Source organism: Triturus cristatus, chromosome 10 (genome assembly GCF_964204655.1).
Source record: "Triturus cristatus chromosome 10, aTriCri1.1, whole genome shotgun sequence".
In the NCBI taxonomy this organism is placed as follows: domain Eukaryota; kingdom Metazoa; phylum Chordata; class Amphibia; order Caudata; family Salamandridae; genus Triturus; species Triturus cristatus.
The window spans coordinates 1058389261-1058409309 of NC_140593.1; the positions used below are offsets into that span (position 1 = coordinate 1058389261).

The following is a 20049-nucleotide window of genomic DNA, read 5'->3' on the forward strand; positions in this document are numbered from 1 at the left end:
AGAGAAGTTGCATTTGTGTGAGCTAAAAAGGCAAGAAAAATGATTGGTCTCTTTTTGATGCAGTTAGTGTCAATGTTTTGTGGGCATGAATCTCATTTAGGGGTCACAGCTGTGACCCCTGGTTTGCCCCTTGCTACCCCCAGCACTACTTTTGCAAGCCCTGGCCTTAGAGGTGGCAAAATCAGTGCCTGGAACACATGGGCAGCTCTTCCTAATAGATGCTGTTTTGAGCTCCACTTGCCTGGTTTCTGTTTAAATTATACAAATAGTGAATAATATTATTCTCTATTAGTGTAATAAAACATGGAGTACATTAGCTGGAATATGACCCTATCTAGAAGCTATGGTAAGTAAAAAATGCTGTTAAATATATGTTATATTCATGCTTGCGGGTGAGAGTGTGTTTATGTGTGTGAATGTGTTAGTATGTGTAAGTATGTGTGTTTTGATCAAAGTAAAGATCAAATGGCGTGAGATGTCACTTCCGCTACCCTTGGTATTTTGGTGAATTGACGTCCATGTTTGTGGGATGTGAGGAGCAGGTTAGATACTAACAGTGTTGGGGTTGGATGCAATATGGTGGGTAGCAAATGGCAGAAAGTGTAAAGAGTAATAGAATTTCAACACTGGTGAATTTGAAAGGTGTGTGGAGCATGATCTAGTTTATACATACTTTGAAAGAGGAAGGACTTGAAAATGGAAAGGAAAAGCTTTGGGTTTGCAGTGTTTTCAAAGAGGATTAAGTATTGTGGGTGCATGATGAGTCCTTGTTATTGAAACCACTTGTAAATTGTGGAATTTAAAAGAATGTGCTGTATTTAGTTGAAAATGGGTGTGGGTCAGTCTGGGAGTATTAAAGAAGGAGGGTTGTGGGTATGGTCAAACTGATTGGTGAACATCTAAAGGAACAATGGTTGCAACATAAATATTAAGGGAAGTTTGCAAAGGAATTGGAATTCGAGTTTTTCAGTAAACACCATACCTCCCACAATATTCATGTGAAAAATCTCAAAAGTCAATACCTGCCGAAATTTACCAGAGAAAAAGGGCGGTAAAAAAAGCAGAACATGTGCAATTTGTTACCGTAAACACCTACCCAGCATTTTATAACTAGTTTTCCCCCCAAAACCTCAGAATAGGAGGTATTTACCACAACTGATAAATACCACACACTGGTGTAAGTGTTTCCCAGGTGCTATTACGACCCACTCAAGATTGGAGCTGAAGTCATCACTGTCAACTTCATCCTTTTAGCAAAGGTATTTCTGTGTTGGCCATCCTTGCAGAAAGATTCGAGTTGGAGGTGTGGTATGTTTGTTAAACTGTGAACAGATATGATTAAACCACCAGTTCAAGGAAAGATCTCTTATAAAGGTGAATTTGGTATTCCATGCTGATAATGCTCCAGACATCTACAGAGAAAATAAAATCTCATTAGACATTGCTCTTTAAATTTGTATGTCTGTTGGTTGTATGCTAGACTCATGCTGCAAAGGATTGAATTGCCACAAAAAACTAATGAAAATATTTATTTGGAAATTATGAAAACCGTATAAATTCAATGTAATAATAAATCTCTGTTTACCCCGTTCCTCTGGTACCAAGGCTGTAGACATTGTACAGTTGTATAGACTTTCTGTTGCGGCTTATGAATATGAAGGTCGGATAGTTTCACATAGTACGGTATTTGGAATCAGCACATACATATCACCTAAAATTATTGCCTGGCTAGAAGATATTGCTGGTTTTGCTCTAGAATTTGGATTTGAGCTTCATAATGAATAACTCCATTTACATTTCCTTTCTGCCCAGGATGTTTGCCTCCTACAGTATTGATGTGGTCCTCAGCACCTCCTTTGGTGTGAATATAGACTCTATGAACAACCCGAAGGATCCCTTTGTTACTTATGGAAGGAAACTCTTTAATTTCAAATTCTTGAGCCCATTGTTAATTATCATAGGTAAGAATACTGAACACTTAGTAATGTTAAAGATTAATTTATACATAATATTGCTTCAAATCTATTTGATTCCAGCATGTGCTATTATTCTTTTTTGATTTTCCTTTCCATTTCTTATTCCCTTGAGGTTGTGACTGGTCACGCCGGACATTGGTCCTGCCTTCAAATGAGATGGCTCAGGCATTTTTAGTCACGAATGTGGCATTCACAACTAGGTTTCCATAACCTCAAAGCATTGAGGTGCTTTTGACTAGAAAACAGATATTCCTAAAAATGATTATAATCCCAGGCACTTATACCTGACCAGTACCAAAACTAGCTATCTCCTAGCCAAGACATCCAGATGACTTTTAATATGACTCCTCAATCCGGTCTAGCATCTCTTGTATAATCTTTTACTCTATGTCCCTGCTAAAATTGCAAAAGCTTATTGGAGATAGATTTACGGCTGGGTCCTGTGACAGGAAGGCATTGTAAATAAACATGTAATTAGTTTGATAGGTAGACAAAGAATTGTTCTATGTAAATCTATAGTAAATGACTGGGTACTTTAGTCCCCATTTTGCAGGTTTCAATACACATAATAGCAAAAGGGATGAAAGATGTGGGCATCTCGAATGCATCTCTTAGTGCTCTCTTAATACCTATTAGACTGCAAAACACCTGTTATCAACATTCAAATTTTACTCTTCAATAAGAAGATTTTTTGCTCAATCTTAGAGTGACACAAGTATTGTTCATACTTGAACTATATTCTCTACAATTTGTCCATAAACTCTCTGATCTACCAACTTTATAAAAATAATTTTATTCTTAAGGTTCTAGACAGCTCTGAAATCATCTGGTAAGTTCTGGTGCCCTGGAACCTAGGCCTTCAGACTTTTGTCTTAATACAGACTTTAGCATCTGTGGCAAAATTTGTATCAATCTCCAGTCTTGTGTTTTAGCTAGCCTACCTACTTTTCCAGCATTGAACGCAAAATGAAGTTACTTATAGAGATCTGCTTACACAATGTGGATTGACTGCTCCTTTTTTTGATCTTCATGTTTTAAAATGGTAAAAAGGGCAATTAAAGAAACCACTGCAGCCTACATTTGCACGAGCTATGGGTGCCCTCTTTGCACCAAGTTCTAACTGTCATGATTTTTTTAGGTCAAATTAGGAGTCCATTAAATGTAACAAACTTTCTTGTAAAGCGGGGAGAGAAGGTTGCAACAGTTGCAGCTTTCTCGTGGTTCCTGCAAGCTGTCTAATGCCATACTCTTTTATAGAGCAATGTGTGCAAAAGAAGCTTTGATGCTGTCATCAGTGATGTCATCAATGATGTTATTTGGGTTGTCATCAGTGACAACATAAATGATGTCATAGAACATGTCATGAGTGATGTGATATGTGAGGTCATAAGCAGTGCATGGCTGCGGCACAAGTTATAGAATTTCTTTGGGGTTTTTTGAGTTCAAAACGTTAATGTTGTCACTGAGATATTCACCTAACTATAACATCTCTTTATCCTTTGTTTATTTCAGTGAATTTCTAAGCTCTTTGTTAAAACAAAAACGGATCTTTCCATTAGACCTAACTATAATGTTACTTCAACTTTAGTTTTCTTCAATGAATTTCTAGGTTTCTTTTTCACCATAAAGTAAACATTTTTTATTACCATATGTAAAGCCAACCGCCGCTAGGCAAGAGCAAACACAACTATAATCCAACTCTGGTGTTGCAACTGGTCACCTGGTCTTCCTTTATTTTAACAACAATCAGGTTAGGTGTCACTAGGGGTGACACTCTGTGTGACAATTTATCACCACAAGACCAGACCATCCTGATTACTGTGTACGTTTAAATGGCTTGGAGGCTTCCCTTGACTCCAATAGAGAATCTGATATCTGAGACCAGACCACAGTGTGTTAGTGTTTGGATTAGACAAGTAAACAATGCCCTGATTTCATTAAACATTCACTCAGACATCGAAGTTCTACAACCCTAAAATCGAAATCTGCCTTGTTCTTCTATACGGTCACAAAACTCCTCAGTGAGTTGCAATATCCTTATAGTGTACAACAGGATGGTAATTTAACCCTGTCATCATCATCATCGTATTGATCTTTATTCGATTATCCATCATAATCATAAAAGATAGAGACATAAAAACCACACAAAAAGCATTATAATATACAGTCCACCTTATTTCGTTAAAATCTCACATTCTATAAACATTAAGTACAGTTTAAAAACCGCGAGACAGTCTATCGTTCACATCATTATAAGCTAGGCACATATTATTTTATTCCAGTATAAGGCTCCTATTAAATAGTCGGTGACCACCAACATCACAGCGAAATCAGGTAATAACTGTAAATGTAAAAATGCAGGTCGAAATTGAACAAAACCCTTCACTTTTAAGAGTGGCAATAAATACTTCATACGCAAAAAATCATTAAATGTACAGAATAAGACCAGGTGTGTTAAGGTTTGGGGCAAGGGATCATCACAGGGACAAATTAAAAGTGCATCGGGATCATATTGGCTCGGAGGAAAACATAATTGGACGGATGAACCCCAAGTGAAATTTTGTGAGCTATGATCTGTCCCTAGGATGTTTAACGGCTGTAAGATACGGTTCAATGCCAGTTACAGATTTCAAGAGCAAGCAGGATCTATTGGAGTGTTTCTCCAGTGCCCTAGCTTCCCTCTCCTCATCATTCAATCTATTTAAAATTGTTCCCTAAAAAGGCTCAAGTCACCTTTTTTAAGAAGATGTGGCCTGTTCAAAATGTCCATACAATCTAGGGAGTGGGCAGTTCTTTTAATATAATTTAACCACGGTATCTTTTGACCGTAGGTACACCCCAAACAATCTTCGATCACACTCCTGTTAAACCTCAATCTTTCACCTGCCCAAACTGAAATCCAAAGTAACAATGGGGCCAGTTTAACTTGGTCCTCCACATATTCCAGACCCAATTCCTCGTGAGCAAAGAAGGATGAACTATTGGGACCCAGGCCCAATAATTTTCGACAAAATCAGTCCTCTTCCTGCTGGATCACCTTACAATTACGGTACCCCCATAAGGCTGCACCATATGTCAGGACTGGGAGACATTTAATTCCATAGATTTGGAGTAAGGGCAGAATGGGCTTATTGCCTATCAATTGAGAAAATGTAAACAGGGCACTACAGGCCCGACTAAATGTAAAACATTGGTTAGAGGTACAAGGAAGCCAATTGTTCTGTTGGTCAAATAATACTCCTAGATAAGGAAAAGTAGGGACCCTAGTAATTTGTCTCCCCTTAATATCAATTGGTCTGGTTTTAGCAGCCTTATTCCCACAGGCCATGTAACGAGTCTTTGAGATATTCATATACAAATCCAGATCATCTAAAAAGCTGACAAACTTATCGACCAATAGCTTTAACCCATTTGTCGTTCTGGCCATCAATACTGCGTCATCGGCATAAAGCATGGTGGGCACACTTACTGACTTTATCTTGGGCAGGTCCACCCCATTTTCAATCAAACAGCTGTTCAATCTATTTACATATACCAGGAACAAAATTGGCATCATCACACATCCCTGCCTTACCCCCGTGGTAGGCTTAATGATTTGGAATGTCTCCCCGTCCATGCCATATCTAACACAGGCGTTTATGTCCATGTGTAAGGCTCTAAGGAAATTGATCAAATGAACTGATAGTCCCAATACACCAAGGATGTCTCAAAGCTTTGACCTGTTAACCCGATCAAAGGTGCTACTGAGGTCCATAAATGCAAGAAAAATGGACCCCTGTTTCGCCACTACATATTTCCCTAGTATGAGGTTAAGATTCAGGCACTATTCCAGCATGCCCATTCCTTCCCTAAATCCATATTGGACAGGGCAAATAATTTCATTAGCCTGAGCCCATACTTCTACATGCTTTAAAACAATGTGACCTACCACTTTTACAAATGAGTTTAATAGGGTAATCGATCTATAACAGGTGGGGTCCTGTCTGTTCCCTTTTTAAAAACTGGGACTATAGTAGCAGATTTCCAGGACGGCGGTAAACCTGTCTGGGTCACAGCATTAAGTACAGACCTGAAGCCCAGAGGTGAGGTTCTGCCTTATATAAATCCACTGGTATCCCATCTGGACCAGGGGCTTTAATGAAACGACTTCCAATAGTTGCTGCATAAACCTCCTCTTGATCAACCCTGATCTCAAGTGGGTACAGACCGCCATTATTACTCTTGTCTATGGACATATCTGGTTCCAGTGCATACATCTTATGGTAGTGGGCCACCCAGAGAGCTGAAGAGATCGAGGAACAGATGTCATCATGGGCAGCCACATTGGGCTGCCTTCCATTGACCACGGCCCAAAAACCCCTATAGTCTCTAGTGGTGCAAGTAGACACCAACCGTTCCCAAGAGGCTTCTTTGAGCTCAGCTTTCCTCTTCCCAATAACTAATATGTATGCCCGTCTTACATCCTTGATGATATCCCAATATGCGGGGTTTGATGTTAAGGGCCTCACACAAGAGGTGGCCAGCCTGCCTGTATGCTTTTCTAAACCAGCCCAGTTTTGTACCTCGACGTTTGCTCGGCATAATCCTCATAAGGCGATGTATTGAGGGCTAATAAGGGCTCCATGATAATTCCTACATTAAGACTGACTACAGTCTTAGACAGTGTTGGAATTGGAAGTTTGAGCCACTTCACCCTGAGTCCCCGGTCTTTTGCAATTAAACCAATCAGGCCTGGATCGGAGTTTACACATGGACTGGCTTTAACTCAGAACCTAATGGCTATTGAGTTATGGTCGCTGAAGCTAGTTTCATGTACACCCCTGGGCTGACATAGTCGTCGAGCGACCTTTCAATAGAAACGTAATCAATAATGGTCCCTTTACCCCATCCCACAAAGGTGGGTATTTCCCTGGACAAACCGGGGCCGGTGGACATAATATTTCTTAAACCAGCCTCCCCAAGTGCCTCCGATAGCTTATCGACCTCTTAGGTCAGACCCTGAATAACTGGTCAGAGACTCTTCAACCACAAAGGGGTTGCGATCCTTGCTGTTATCTCCCCGCTTAGTGTTAAAATCCCCACCTATTAAAATGTTAAAAAATTAAAAATATGCATATGATCTAGCCTCTAGGAGTGACACTGCTTCAAAAAGCACCTCAATCTGACAAAGTTATAAAAATTCACTAGAAAAAAATGGAAATCTTTAGAAACAATCACCCATACTATCTCTATCCCACTATGTCTCATGGGAATTGGGTAAACCCTTAGTTTCTTTGAGAGTCAAAACATGATGGTTAGTCCCCCTCGCGACCTATAACCAGGGGAGGGAGTTGCTGCCACATTGAAGCTTTCATAACCATCCCAGCCAATTGGCTCTTAGGCCCAGGTCTCCTGGAACATAATAACATCAAAATCAGTGATAAAATTAAGCCATTCAGGGTCCGCCAACGTATTTCTTATACCAGCAATATTCCAGCTTACAACTCTTAGCAAGGAACCCAACGTGCTTAGAGGCATAGACTTAGTGAGTGGTTTACCTGTGTGACTAGTGGCCAAGCAAGGGGATCTATAGCTGGGAGGGTTGGAAGGAGTACCCTGAGTCAATCATTTTGGTCCAAATCAGACAAGTGAAAAAATCTATTAGCAACAGAAATAGCTGGCTGTCCAAAAGAGATAACTGTTTGTCTAGAAGGGCAGTGATTCTTGCTAACCCCCTTTGAGGGATTTGGCTGTAAACATCGATAGAAAAAACAAGCGGGAGGATGTTAATACATGTATCCTTAAAGGTCAGTAAATCAGAGCTCTGGATTAATCGTTAAGCCAAGACAGGGAATCTGCAGTTGATGACAACACAATCCCTATCTAGGATTTTAGGCATGGGTCCAATCCACCCAACCCGCCTGACAAACAAAATATCATCAATCTTTCAATCAAATGGGTAATACTTTGCAGGATCACGCCCTTGAATTTGCCAAGCCCTGTGGGCCAGTCCATGTTTATAATACTCGCAGACTCCGGGGTAGTCAAGGCTAACCTGGTTTGTTGGCAAGTTAGAAGAACCTTAACGAACCTTCACTATTCTAGGATGTTTAGCTTGCTGCTTTCTTTTGGACAGGGGTGAGCAGATGTTATTGTTTGGAGTTTCCAACATGGCGCTGTCTTGGGGGTGATCCACTAAAGAGACGCTGGGGAGGTTTTGATTGCTCTGCACCACTGGATGAACTAGAGGGGCAGACTGTTGATCATGCGTTACCCCGGCCTCTAATATAGTTGCAAGGCCCCCCCCACCTCCATTAATATTCTACTTTCGGCGATATCGATTTCAGTGGTAGTAACCCCTATTGCTCGGGCCAGGAAAGAGTCCATAGTGGTGCTGTTTGTATATTTAATGGCATTCTCTTTGGGGCCCGGTACTTTGCGCTTAACCATTTTGGTGCTATAGTCAATTGAGCCAGGAAGTCAGGGAGTCGAGCCTGATCTAGAAGTCAATACGGCCAGCAAACCTGCAAACGAGGTATGGGATATAAAATAAATAAATGTTGGATTGGGACTCATCCACTCGTCCTACTGCTACTGGCAAAATAGGAGGGGTCCAGCCCAGCCTCCTCCAGGCGATGACGGGCAAAGATGAGCCCGCTCTTGGTCTGGTCTTTGCCTGGGTATGCGCCTGTGCAAGTCTCTCATGTCCTGCACTGGGGGAGCCCCAGAAAGCTTAAATGCGCAACTCTGTGCGCTGAAGTATGTTGGTGGCATCTGCTATGACTGCTGCTGGAGCTAGTGGTCCTGCCCCCAACTCCTCTCAAACACTGGGGGTCCCATGGGAGTATATTGGCGGGCTATCATCAGCAAGGTATATTTATCTTCATAACATTCAGCATAGTTATGAAAGGTAAATTAAATGATCCTTCACAATATATTTAAAGATCAGAAGAATAAGTTTAAGTAGTAAAGAAGGGGGCAGGGCCTTTCCAGATCCTAGGAGCGTTCTCTAAGCCGTTATGTTTGAGGGTGAACATTATTTCTGATTTTGTGTTCAGATTTCTTTATTGAAGTTTCGTAACACAAAAGAAGGTCTTGCCAACAGCAAAACAAAATATTACTAACACATCATTATTGTTATAGTAAACACTATTCTAAAGAGGTAGTTTGAGAAATAATGTAGATTTGCTTCTCACACTAAAGTAGACTACATTTGACAACCAGTCATTCCTCCTTCATCCTCACAGGCTTCATCCAACATGTTTTGTGATCTGATTTGCTTCCCTTCCCACAACTGTTAATGATTTTGATATTCAGGGATAACAGCATATCTACTAGTTTGAAAACTAGGTACCACAAGAGATAGTAAGACTTATCTGAAAAATGTTATATAGTGCACTCTTATTTGACCTATGTGATTCTTTAGGAAAGTTGCCTTCAATTTCTTTTTTCTTTCCAGTCTTATTTCCATTCCTCATTCCGGTTCTCAACAAAATGAATGTCAGCCTGTTTTCCAGCGACATGTTGCAGTTTTTTACAAGTGCTGTCAAGAGCATCAAGGAGAAGAGGAAAAAAGACAATCAAGAGGTGAGTGCAGCCCAATATCAGAAAAAAAAGAAATAGCTTTCATAGATCATTTGTCTAAGAGGGGCCCTGTAAAGTCTCCAGCAGGCCAAATGGCATCCCAGGCCCAACGTCTTGATGCTTATTGTAGGGAGTGCAGTAATAAAAAGCCCCCCCAAAATCTTTTGAGCTCCCAAAAAGTTGCTCATAACAAATGTACACACACAAATAATGATGTAAATGAAAAGTATGCCTATGTGTTAAAACATCACATTTTGATTGATTATAAACTATTGTAAAGGAAATTGTATTAATTGAGTTGCTGATATCTTTGTTCTCCTTGAGTTATACCTCTTGCTGATTGTCGATAGTATGAGAAATATGGAGGAGACAGTAAATCAAATTAGTGCATTTTCATATCATACTTTTTTCACCCCTGGAAAATATTTTCCTGGTAGAGAACGTTTTCAACTCAGTGGCATCCTAAAGCAGTCCTGCTTCATCAGCTGGAGCATTGAGGAGACTGGTGGGGTGAAGGTTGACTGCAGCCAAGGGAGTAGCCAGAAGAATAAAATATCCCCCACGTTGAACCATATTGTACTGAGTGAGGGAAGCATGACATCTCAACCCTTTCTAGGAAGGTCTGATAGTCCTCCACACAGCGTTTCCTTCACTCCTTGTTGCTCTCTTTCCGTTTTTCTCTTTTTCATCTTTCGTTCCCTCTTTGCATTTTTTTTCCTTCCTTTTGTGCCAATTTTCCATTTGTCTCTTACTTACTGTTAATTTCTTTTTGCAAGGTTTATCATGTTTTGGCTTCTTAACACGTTTGGTTGCTTCACCACTCTTTGGGTCCCTCTTCATTGAACTGTCATAGTATAATTTTGCTTTCTTGTTATGTCACCTATTAGCTTCAGCTTCAATCTTTGACCTGTGAGTCACAGATCAAAGTTAAGAGGGAAATTAAAAGCTATTTCATATGTTGTTAGAAATGGGAATCCTGGTTGGCTGAGGTATGCACCCAAGCAAGGCGGGAACCACCACTCTAGTCATGGTAAACTAGATACACTCTAAAAGATAACCTGTGCTCACACTCTGGCAGCTTGGCACAGAGTAGTCCGGCTTAACTAAAGAGGCAATGTGTAAAGTATTTGTGCAACACACCCAGAGAGTAACTCAATGAATACACCACAAAAAAACTCCACACAGGTTTAGATTTTTATTTGAGCAATATGAGACCAAAACAGCAAAACTCCAATCAGTAGAAGTTCAGATATGATTTTTTTCTGAATAAAACCAAAAACAGTGTTTAGAAGTCAATAGCGCAAAAAGGTTATTTTAGGTCGCGCTAGAGGGAGCGCAAGTCGGAAGTTTTTCCTTCTCAAGTTGAGCCAAGAGCCCCGTTCGCAGGGGAGACGGTCTGTTGGAGCAAATAGAGCACCACTATCGATGATCCTGCGAGCGCGAAGAGAAAGCTGAGCATAAAGGATGACAGATGCAGCCTCACAGTCTGTGCCGCCGATGCTTGTGGTGCGAGGAGATGATGCTACTGCAGCCTGTGCTGACCCTTCAAGCAAGCTGTGCAGTCCCAGTGCGAATGGGCCATTTGCAGTCGTAAAAAGCCCCAAAGCTTGCTTTCAGAGACCCAGGAGCTTTAGGTGATGAAAGAAGCTGCAGAACCCACTTCTGATACCCAGAGCATAAATGGGGCACCTCTGGCAAGGGTATGACTCACAGAAGGCAGCAGCACCAGCAGAATTGAAGGAAGTCTTTTGTGTCCCTGAGACTTCAGAAAACAGGAGGCAAGCCAGCAAGCCCTTGGAGATCACTAGGAGGGAATGCAGAGTCCTCCCAGCAGAGTCAGGGAGTAGCAGGCAGCAGGACAACACTCAGAAAAGCAGTCCTTCCAGAAAAGAAGTCCAGTTGAGTCCTTTAAGTAGCAAAGCAATCCTTCTGACTGAGGTTCAGTTCAAGATCCAGAAGTGTCTGATTTGTGGGAGTCAGGCACCCAGTACCTATACCCAAAGTGCCTTTGATGTAGGGGGTGACTTTTAAGAACTCTCTAAAGTGCACAAGGATCCCTTTCAACCCAATCCTGCCTGCCAGGCTAACCCTGGGGGGGGGTAAATCAGGGATTTGTGTGAGGACAGGACACAGCCTATTCAGAGATAAGTGGGATCCACCTCTCCTCCTTCCTACCAACGAAGCACCATCAATATTCAGATGAGGCTCACCTTCCTGTGTTTGTGGCTGTCTAGAGGGAATGTACAAAGTTCAGCTGCCACTCATCCAAGATATGTATTGGAACTAGGCTGTTAGGCACAAAGAGCAGTAAGTACAGAGAAATGCCCACTTTCCAAAAGTGACATTTCTAAAACAGTAGTGTTAAATCCAACTTAACCAGTAAGGAGGATTTATCATTATCATTCCAAACATATCATAGGTGAAATAGCTACTCCTCTCTGATCAGGAATTGCAGCGTAAAAGTTTATTAAGGGATTCCCAATGCTGGCCTATGAGAGGGGTAGGCCTTGCAGTAGTGAAAAACAAAATAGGCTGTTTGTCACTACCAGCACATGCAAAACATAAAGGTACATGTTCTACCTTTTACTTACATAGCACCCTTCCCTTAGGGTTTCTTAGGGCTTACATTAGGGCTGACTTATATGTAATAAAGGGGGAGTTTAAGGCCTGACAAAGTTTTAAATGCCAAGTCGAGGTGGCAGTAAACTACATACACAGGCACTGCAGTGGCAGGCCTAAGACAGGTTTGAAAAGCTACTTCTGAAGGTGGTAAAACCAGTGCTGCTTCCCACTCGTGGCATTTGAAGTACAAGCTGTGCGTATATGATATTCCACTTTACAAGGGACTTACCAGTACAACAAACATGCCAATCAGGTATACACCAATGTCATCATGTTTAGGGGAGAAGCACAAGCACCTTAGCACTGTTTAGCAGTGGTAAAGTGCTCAGAGTCCTACGGTCAATAAAAAGAATCAGCAAAAAGGAGAGGAAAATGGAAAAAGGTTGGGGGAAAGACCACCCTTAGGATTACAGGTCTAACGTGTGTCCTGTGGCACTCTTTCAGAAGCTGGTGTTGTGGGTGCTCCACTACACCCTTGAATGCCGCTCGTCTTCTCACAGATCTGGGTTATGCTAAATCTTTTAAATGTTTTTATGGTTCTTTTCCTCTTAGATCATCGGAGCTCATAAATATCACAGTTAATGATTAGCATCACAAAGTTGAGGGATGGGAGTTTTAACTTTAAAGCAATCACATTCTGAGACAAACAGAAATAATGAAAGTTTGAAGAAAAACAAATAAAAGCCATATGCAGTTCGTAGCAAATAAAAAGAAAGAAAGAAGGATAGAAGAAAGACATCTAGAAAAGGAAAAGAAATTGAAAGTGTGCTATAAGGAGAAGAGAGCAAGAAAAGAACAAAGAAAAAGGAAGAAGAGAAAGAAAGGACGAAAAGGGAGAAAGGAATGAAAGTATGAATGAATATGGGAAAGAGAGAAGGATAGAAAGGATGATGGAATAAGGAAGGGGTGAAAAGAGGGTGGAAATCAAGAAGTGATAGAAATTAAGCAAAAAGGAAAGGAATATGAAAGACAGGACGAGAGAAAAAGGAGTGAATAAAAGAAAGGGAAACATAAAAGACAGAAATAAAGAACGAACTAAAGGAAGAAGAGGGTAAGAATGCAAAAGGTAGGAGAAGGAAGAGAAAACTAAGTGGATGGATGAAGGGAGGGGGTAAATAAGCAAAATGGGAAAAAGGAAAAATTAAAGCAGGGAGGAAAGGAGGAAGAAAGCAAGAAAACAAGCATTTGCAATGCAATCAGTCTTGCCTTTGGGACCTTATATGTATGTAGCTATGCAGCACATTAGCCTGGGTGCTGAAACATCTAATGGTCTTAAACATGGAGGGAAAGTAAACACCAAACTGCGTGACACACAGGGTATGGGAACACATAGAGAGAAATATTGCCTTTCAGCGGGAAATGGTATAGTCCAAAACTCTATTTTTAATATAAAATCACAGCCTTCGGTGGGCATATCACTGAAAATACAAGATTTGAAAAAAATAAGCATTCTCTAAGCCGTTATGTTTGAGGGTGAACATTATTTCAGTTTTTGTGTTCAGATTTCTTTATTGAAGTTTCATAACACAAAAGAAGGTCTTGCCAACAGCAAAACAAAATATTACTAACACATCATTATTGTTATAGTAAACACTATTCTAAAGAGGTAGTTTGAGAAATAATGTAGACTTGCTTCTCACACTAAAGTAGACTACATTTGACACCCAGTCAATCCTCCTTCATCCTCACAGGCTTCATCCAACATGTTTTGTGATCTGATTTGCTTCCCTTCCCACAACTGTTAATAATTTTGATATTCAGGGATAACAGCATATCTACTAGGTACCACAAGAGATAGTAAGACTCATGGAAGACAATTTCAATGGACTAGAATCTAGAGACTGCTTAAGTGATTTGGGTATTTTGCTGACCTCTGCTGATCGTTTTCTATCAAGAAAGTTAAATAGAGGCAGTTGCCAGAAAAAAAGTCCCAAAGCGGAAGCAGCCAAGTCCTAGAGCTGATCTCCAGTGCCCACAAAGTACATATCCATATCCATACACATATATGTATATACTAAAGTATATACAAGAGGTCTTGAATGCTTGACCTAAAAATAGGTAGGAAGAAAGGGAAAATGTAAATCATTTGAAGATGTAAAGAAAGGTGGAAAAGAAGGAAAGAAGACAGGAAAAAACGTAAGAGACAGTGACTAATTTTTGTTTATTTATGACATGACATGATAGGTATTTCCTGTCTCCACATACTAAATATCTGAGGCCCTGATTACATGTTTGTTGGAGGAATAAGTGCTCTCTATCAAACCTGATAGGTAATGATATCCTGGGGTACATTTTTCATCAGGTGTGAGGAATAGGACCTGTTATGAGTTTCTGGGGAATAATAGGCCATCATCTCCTTGTGTTTGCACCGTCCATAATCTCCTTGTGTTTGCATCGTCCATCATCTCCTTGTGTTTGCCCGTCCATCATCTCCTTGTGTTTGCTTTGTTCGCCCTAAGTTGTCAGGGTATGCCCAGACGTGGGTCCCTTGCTCACTTTGCCACTGGATTCAAGCTAGCCTGGCTGATGAGGGATGTTAGCCTAAAACCGGTCCCAGGATGCTTGTTTCCGGGCCAGGGAAGACATGGTTCGGCAGTTCGGGCTGAACTGTTCCCATGAGGCACAGGGGTGAAGTGAGCTAAAGGATGATGATGGATTCAACCCAGATCTGTGACTGGGGGTGAGTTTCTGAAACGTTTCAGCACTCCAGCCATCATCTCCTTGTGTTTGCCATTTTAGTTCTCAGCACCAAATATGCATGGTACGGTACATACTTTACACATTTCCCCTGTTAAATTCCAGTAGGTTTGACTTGCTGGAAATTAAAGAAAGAATATATTTAATGCACTTGGTAATTACCGGGTGTGGTAAATATCAATTAACTCATAATTCTGACTCCGCTGCAACTAGAGGTTTACATAGGAGTTGGAAAACACTGACCCACTTGCAACCAGGGCCTATGTCAAGTTATAATAAGATAGTAAGGAAGAGAGAGAGGTAAATGGAGAAGAAAGAAGAAGGAAAGATCAGATGGAAAAGAAAGAGAAAAAGATGAAAGGCCAGAAAGAAAAAACTAACAATGAAAATAGACATGAAGGGAGGTAGAAGGAAAAAAAGGGGAATTAAAAGATAGAAGGGAAGAAGGAAAAGCAGGAAGGAAGAAAGGCAAAGGGGTGATAAGGAAAAAGGGAATAAACAAGTGGGAAGCAATGGAAAGAGGAAGTAAAGGAAAAACTAAATTAAAGGGAGAAAAATGAAAAATAAAGTAAGATGGCAAATAAATTATGAGAGAATAAAGAAAGAGAAAATGGAAAAAGAAAGAAAAAGTTATTCGTTATAAAGCAGGAATCTATTTGAGGCCAATGATTGAGGCTCACCGTCTAGCCAAATGTTTCAGATATTGCTGTACTAGTCAAATGCATTATCAAACACTTCTTCAAACCAGAGGCATCCATGGCTGACCATAAAGAAATCACAGATAACCAAGGTTTATTAGTGGACATCAAAATAGGGCAGTTATAACGAACAGGGCTAGATTTTTCGTTTTTTACTACATAAAGTGAAATATTGCAGCGTAATAACTGGTCATAAGCTAAGATTGACAAGTTTTTACTGTCACTTGGATGGATACCATACCTAGATGCTCCTAGTATTCCTATACAATTAAACTATCCTTAACAAGGTAGCTGAATGGTTAGAGACTGCTCATATTTGTATAGGATATGTTTTACTGATGGTATACTGTGTATCTTTCTTCTATTCCCAGAACCGAGTGGATTTTTTGCAATTGATGGTTGATTCTCAGACAGAAGACATTCCAGCATCCAATGGCATAAATCATGGGTACAAAGGTAATACCTTAAAATATACCCAATCATTAAGTGGGCTTTAATGTCTAAGACAGTTATGGAGAACAGCAGGACTGACAGGTAGAGTAAGTGAGTTATTTGTTTTTTTAAATATTTCTAACATACATCATAACACCATACAAAGCATATTTTTGATGCGCAAAACTTAATAAAGGACAATGAAGGGTTGAAGAATAAAAACACACTTCTAACATAAGGGACGCAATTAACGGAAAAGGTAAAGGTTGGACAGTTGTTGCATTAGAGCAAGTGGGCCTTCATTTGAGATTTGAAAGCAGCAATGGAGGTCTCATCCTTAAAATCTCTAGAGTTTGAGTTCCACGGCTTAACTCTAGCCACCCTATAGTACATGCATTCTAAACAAGATTTAAAATCACTGGTTGATGGCAATTTCAAATCCAGGTTTTAATGTGGTCTCTGGTGGGGAACATGTTTAGGTTTGGACAACATTCATTGCCTTTATGACCTCAGGACGTCAGTTCTTCAAAAGAGTATACATGAGTTGGCTTTGGATCAATTCCCTACAGCCACTGGCCTTCCTGTGGCTTTCATGCTTTGAATTGCTTGGTCAGGCTATCCATGAAGCCCATGTCATTTTAAGGGCCATTACATTAACTTATTTGTGTTGCCATTTAGTTTTGCAGATGGGACATCAGGTAGTCCTTTTGTTTGACTGCAGATGCAACATGATGTGTGGCTTGTAATAGAGAGAGATAGTTTGTTTTCCATGTAGTTACTTGGCTGACACAATGACACAACATAAATCAACACACTATAAAAAGGCATAGCTGGGCATGGCACAAATAACACGCCCTGGGATAACAGCAAAGTACAACACAAAGGACCCAAATATAAAAATCATGGCATAACATACCATAACAATACACAGCATGGCACTACATGAAACAACCCATCACCACACACCATAACTTAATGCAACAGAGGACAGCATTAGTCAACCTAATACAACATGCAATCCCATAACACAGCATGGCACAGTATGACACAATGCAACACTAGATAACATAACCCATAATGTGGGGGATGTGGCCAGAAACATGGCCGACAAGACGAGAATGGCCTAAACTGCAAACCCTGTCCATAAAATCTGACAAAATCTAGGGGAAGGTTGGCCATCTGCGAGAGGAGCCTGGTGCCCTTTTACTGAAAAACAGCATGGCACAAGTGGAATCACTGTAGAAGGTAGCACAGAGCAGGAAAAGAGCAAAGTCCAGGGAGGAAACATGAAGCAAGCTCAAGAAGGCATCAATACAAGATGGTGCCCACGCAACACTTATGAAGTAAGTTGCACAGGGACATGCAAGGGGCAGCATGATGCAGTGAAATGTAGTAGATTTGGAGCAGTGAGTGGTGCTATAATTTGTGGGCTGTGCACCTTCCTGCACCCGCACGAAGTGGAGAGAGAGATGGCAGCCCCAATATATGGATCCGGTGTAGTGGAGGTTCCCAGGTGGCATTAAGGAGGTGTGGGTCCCCAGGTGCACCAATACAGACGGGTGGAAACACCAGAGGGTACATTCTCAAGAACGTGTGATAACCATCGCAAATTTAGCGGAGCGCAACTTTGCATATCGCAGTCTATCGTGGGAAAACAAGACCATGTTAATGTGGTATTCACAAGCCGGTGGCACCATGTGATAGTCTCACGACAACGCGTCACATGTCTGCGATAAAGTCAATGCGATGCCGCAAAAATGCGAAACACCAATGTCAAAAAAGTAGCGATGAGGCCAACCGCGATACAAAAATCAACCATAACCAGAGACAGGCATGCAATACCCACGCGTCATGCGGGAAAATGCACCATTAAAGCAACTAAAAAAAAAAGGATAGAAATAGAAACTGCGTAGCACCATGGATGCTCCCGGACCGAGTGCAGAGGCCAACGCGAACCCCACAAGCCCCACAGAACACCACCAAGGAACCTCAGGGTCGGGGAAGGGCAAGGAGAAGAGGAAGAGGAAGACGGGGTGCAGTCTGCAGGAAAACAAGATCAGCGTCACGGAGGTGACAGAACACCACCATCCACTGAACGTCAACATGACAAATGTGAATGCAGTCGGAGTGTCGAGGAGGCCTATGGAGGAGGACAAGAGGCGCTGGCACGATGTGAAAAGACAAACCAAGTACAAACCCGCTGCCAACAGGAAAGCAGCAAAGATGACAGGAGGTGGGATTCCTGCACCACAGGAGGAGCCGGAGGAAATGGAGGCCACAGTCATCAGGGTGGAGACGGCGCAAGAAGTTGGGAGTCCAGACACAGCTCGATAGGAACTGACACAACATCCACCGGGTGAGCAACGACCAGGGACTGGGAGGACAGGGGGAGATGGGCACAATGGCACATTTGCACACAAATGTGCAGCACACTGCACGACCACAATGACCCTGGAACATGTCCCTGATCCCCATGGCACATTGCAGCACACACACATAGCAACAACAGCACATCCCACGACAATGTGGTACAAAGTGCAACACCGACACTGCAGAACAGAGGACACAACTGGGTCCGCTAATGCGCAGGAACAGGCCAATCACATGTAACACAGCAGGAAACTGTGAGATGGAAAACGCATGGGAACATACTCACCTACGTCATGTACTCCAAATGTCCACTTTCCCGCATCAAATATACAGCACCTCCAGTCACAATGTACATCGTCATACAATCTGCATGTTAACCAGAATATTGCACCAATACACATGTCAACACAACGTCAACATGCATCTCCCCTTCGCATTGCAGAGAGGCAAACAACACCTCTAGCAGAGCAGACCAGACCACTCATCAGTGATGCTGGAGAGGACCACCACACCTTTGACACCGATGCCCTACAACAGCCTATGGACATCTTAGGCAACCCATCCCCAGGAGCAGTGCAGCTAAGCCACATAGAGGAGACACCAACCTCTGCACCGACCACACAGCAGGAAGCACCTGCCTCCATGTCTGTCTACCAACACCCCACCTCGGCGCACATCGCATTCCAACGCCAGGTGTCAGAATGCCAAAAGGTGGCCGAACAGGTGCGGGTGGAGTCAGAGCACCTGGAACCCAAGCGAGAGCACACACATGGGTGTTCAAGTCCCACCAGGGACCACCCACACCCCACAGAGGAGACCCACACCTCGACAGAGACACATGCATACTTCCTGCAAAGAACCACGCCCAGAGCCCAGGAATCATCATACACACCCCTACACTGGACCTCCGTACGACGGCCCAGTCCACTCCTCCCACGCATTGTGCGTTTGACGACAAAGCTGCATGTTCAAGGTCTTACCCACTGCCAAAGGTAACATGGTGGTGCACGCTGTACACAGCACAATGTAATGTTGTAGGCCCAGGGACCCTCATGCATACATCATGACCACCCGGACACACTGAGATAGTTCTTGGAACTGGCTACGGGCACGAGCACCCGGCTCCTTTATTGGCAGGGACACATGTACAGTGACGCCTGTGCTTGATGTGTGTAGGGTGAGTGTAAGCCAACCAGCACAGAGTTGCTGGTGCTGCCAACAACATGAAGAGTGAACACTATGGAAACGAAAACAGTAAACACCAGCATTACAGAGACTACTGCGGAGCATCATGATGGTAGCCGGAGCAAGTACAGAGGTCAAACAACATGCAAATAGATGTGTCTGTGAGTTGCAGTGGGGTGTGTTACACCTGCATCATCTTCCTCAACATCATCCCCGGTCTCCCACACTGCCTGAGGTGATATTGCTGCATGAGCTCCCCATAGTACACGACCCTATCAGAAATGGTCCATGAGTCGTGGTGCTCTGAGTCAGTGGCACCTCGAGTGCTGACAAGGGCATCAGGCAGGTGATGCTATCCACGACAGGTCAGACCAACTCTGACAGTCTGGCAGTAAGACACATACGACTTTGGCTGTTGTCGTCTGGAGGTGGTCCTGGCGGTAGTGGTGTGTGCCTCCTGCGGTGATGAGACGTCCGGGCCGGTCGGGCCTCAAATTGATGTGTGA

The 20049-nt window shown here is 42.2% G+C and overlaps 1 protein-coding gene across 1 annotated transcript in view; it reads left to right on the forward strand.

Moving 5' to 3' along the window:
* Window positions 1-20049, forward strand: part of LOC146796560 (cytochrome P450 3A21-like) — a 200704-nt gene that overhangs the window by 115636 nt on the left and 65019 nt on the right. The window contains exons 7-9 of the mRNA XM_085629196.1: window positions 1813-1961; window positions 9415-9542; window positions 15928-16012. Coding sequence (XP_085485322.1) covers window positions 1813-1961; window positions 9415-9542; window positions 15928-16012 — 362 coding nt within the window. The remainder of the gene's footprint in view (window positions 1-1812; window positions 1962-9414; window positions 9543-15927; window positions 16013-20049) is intronic.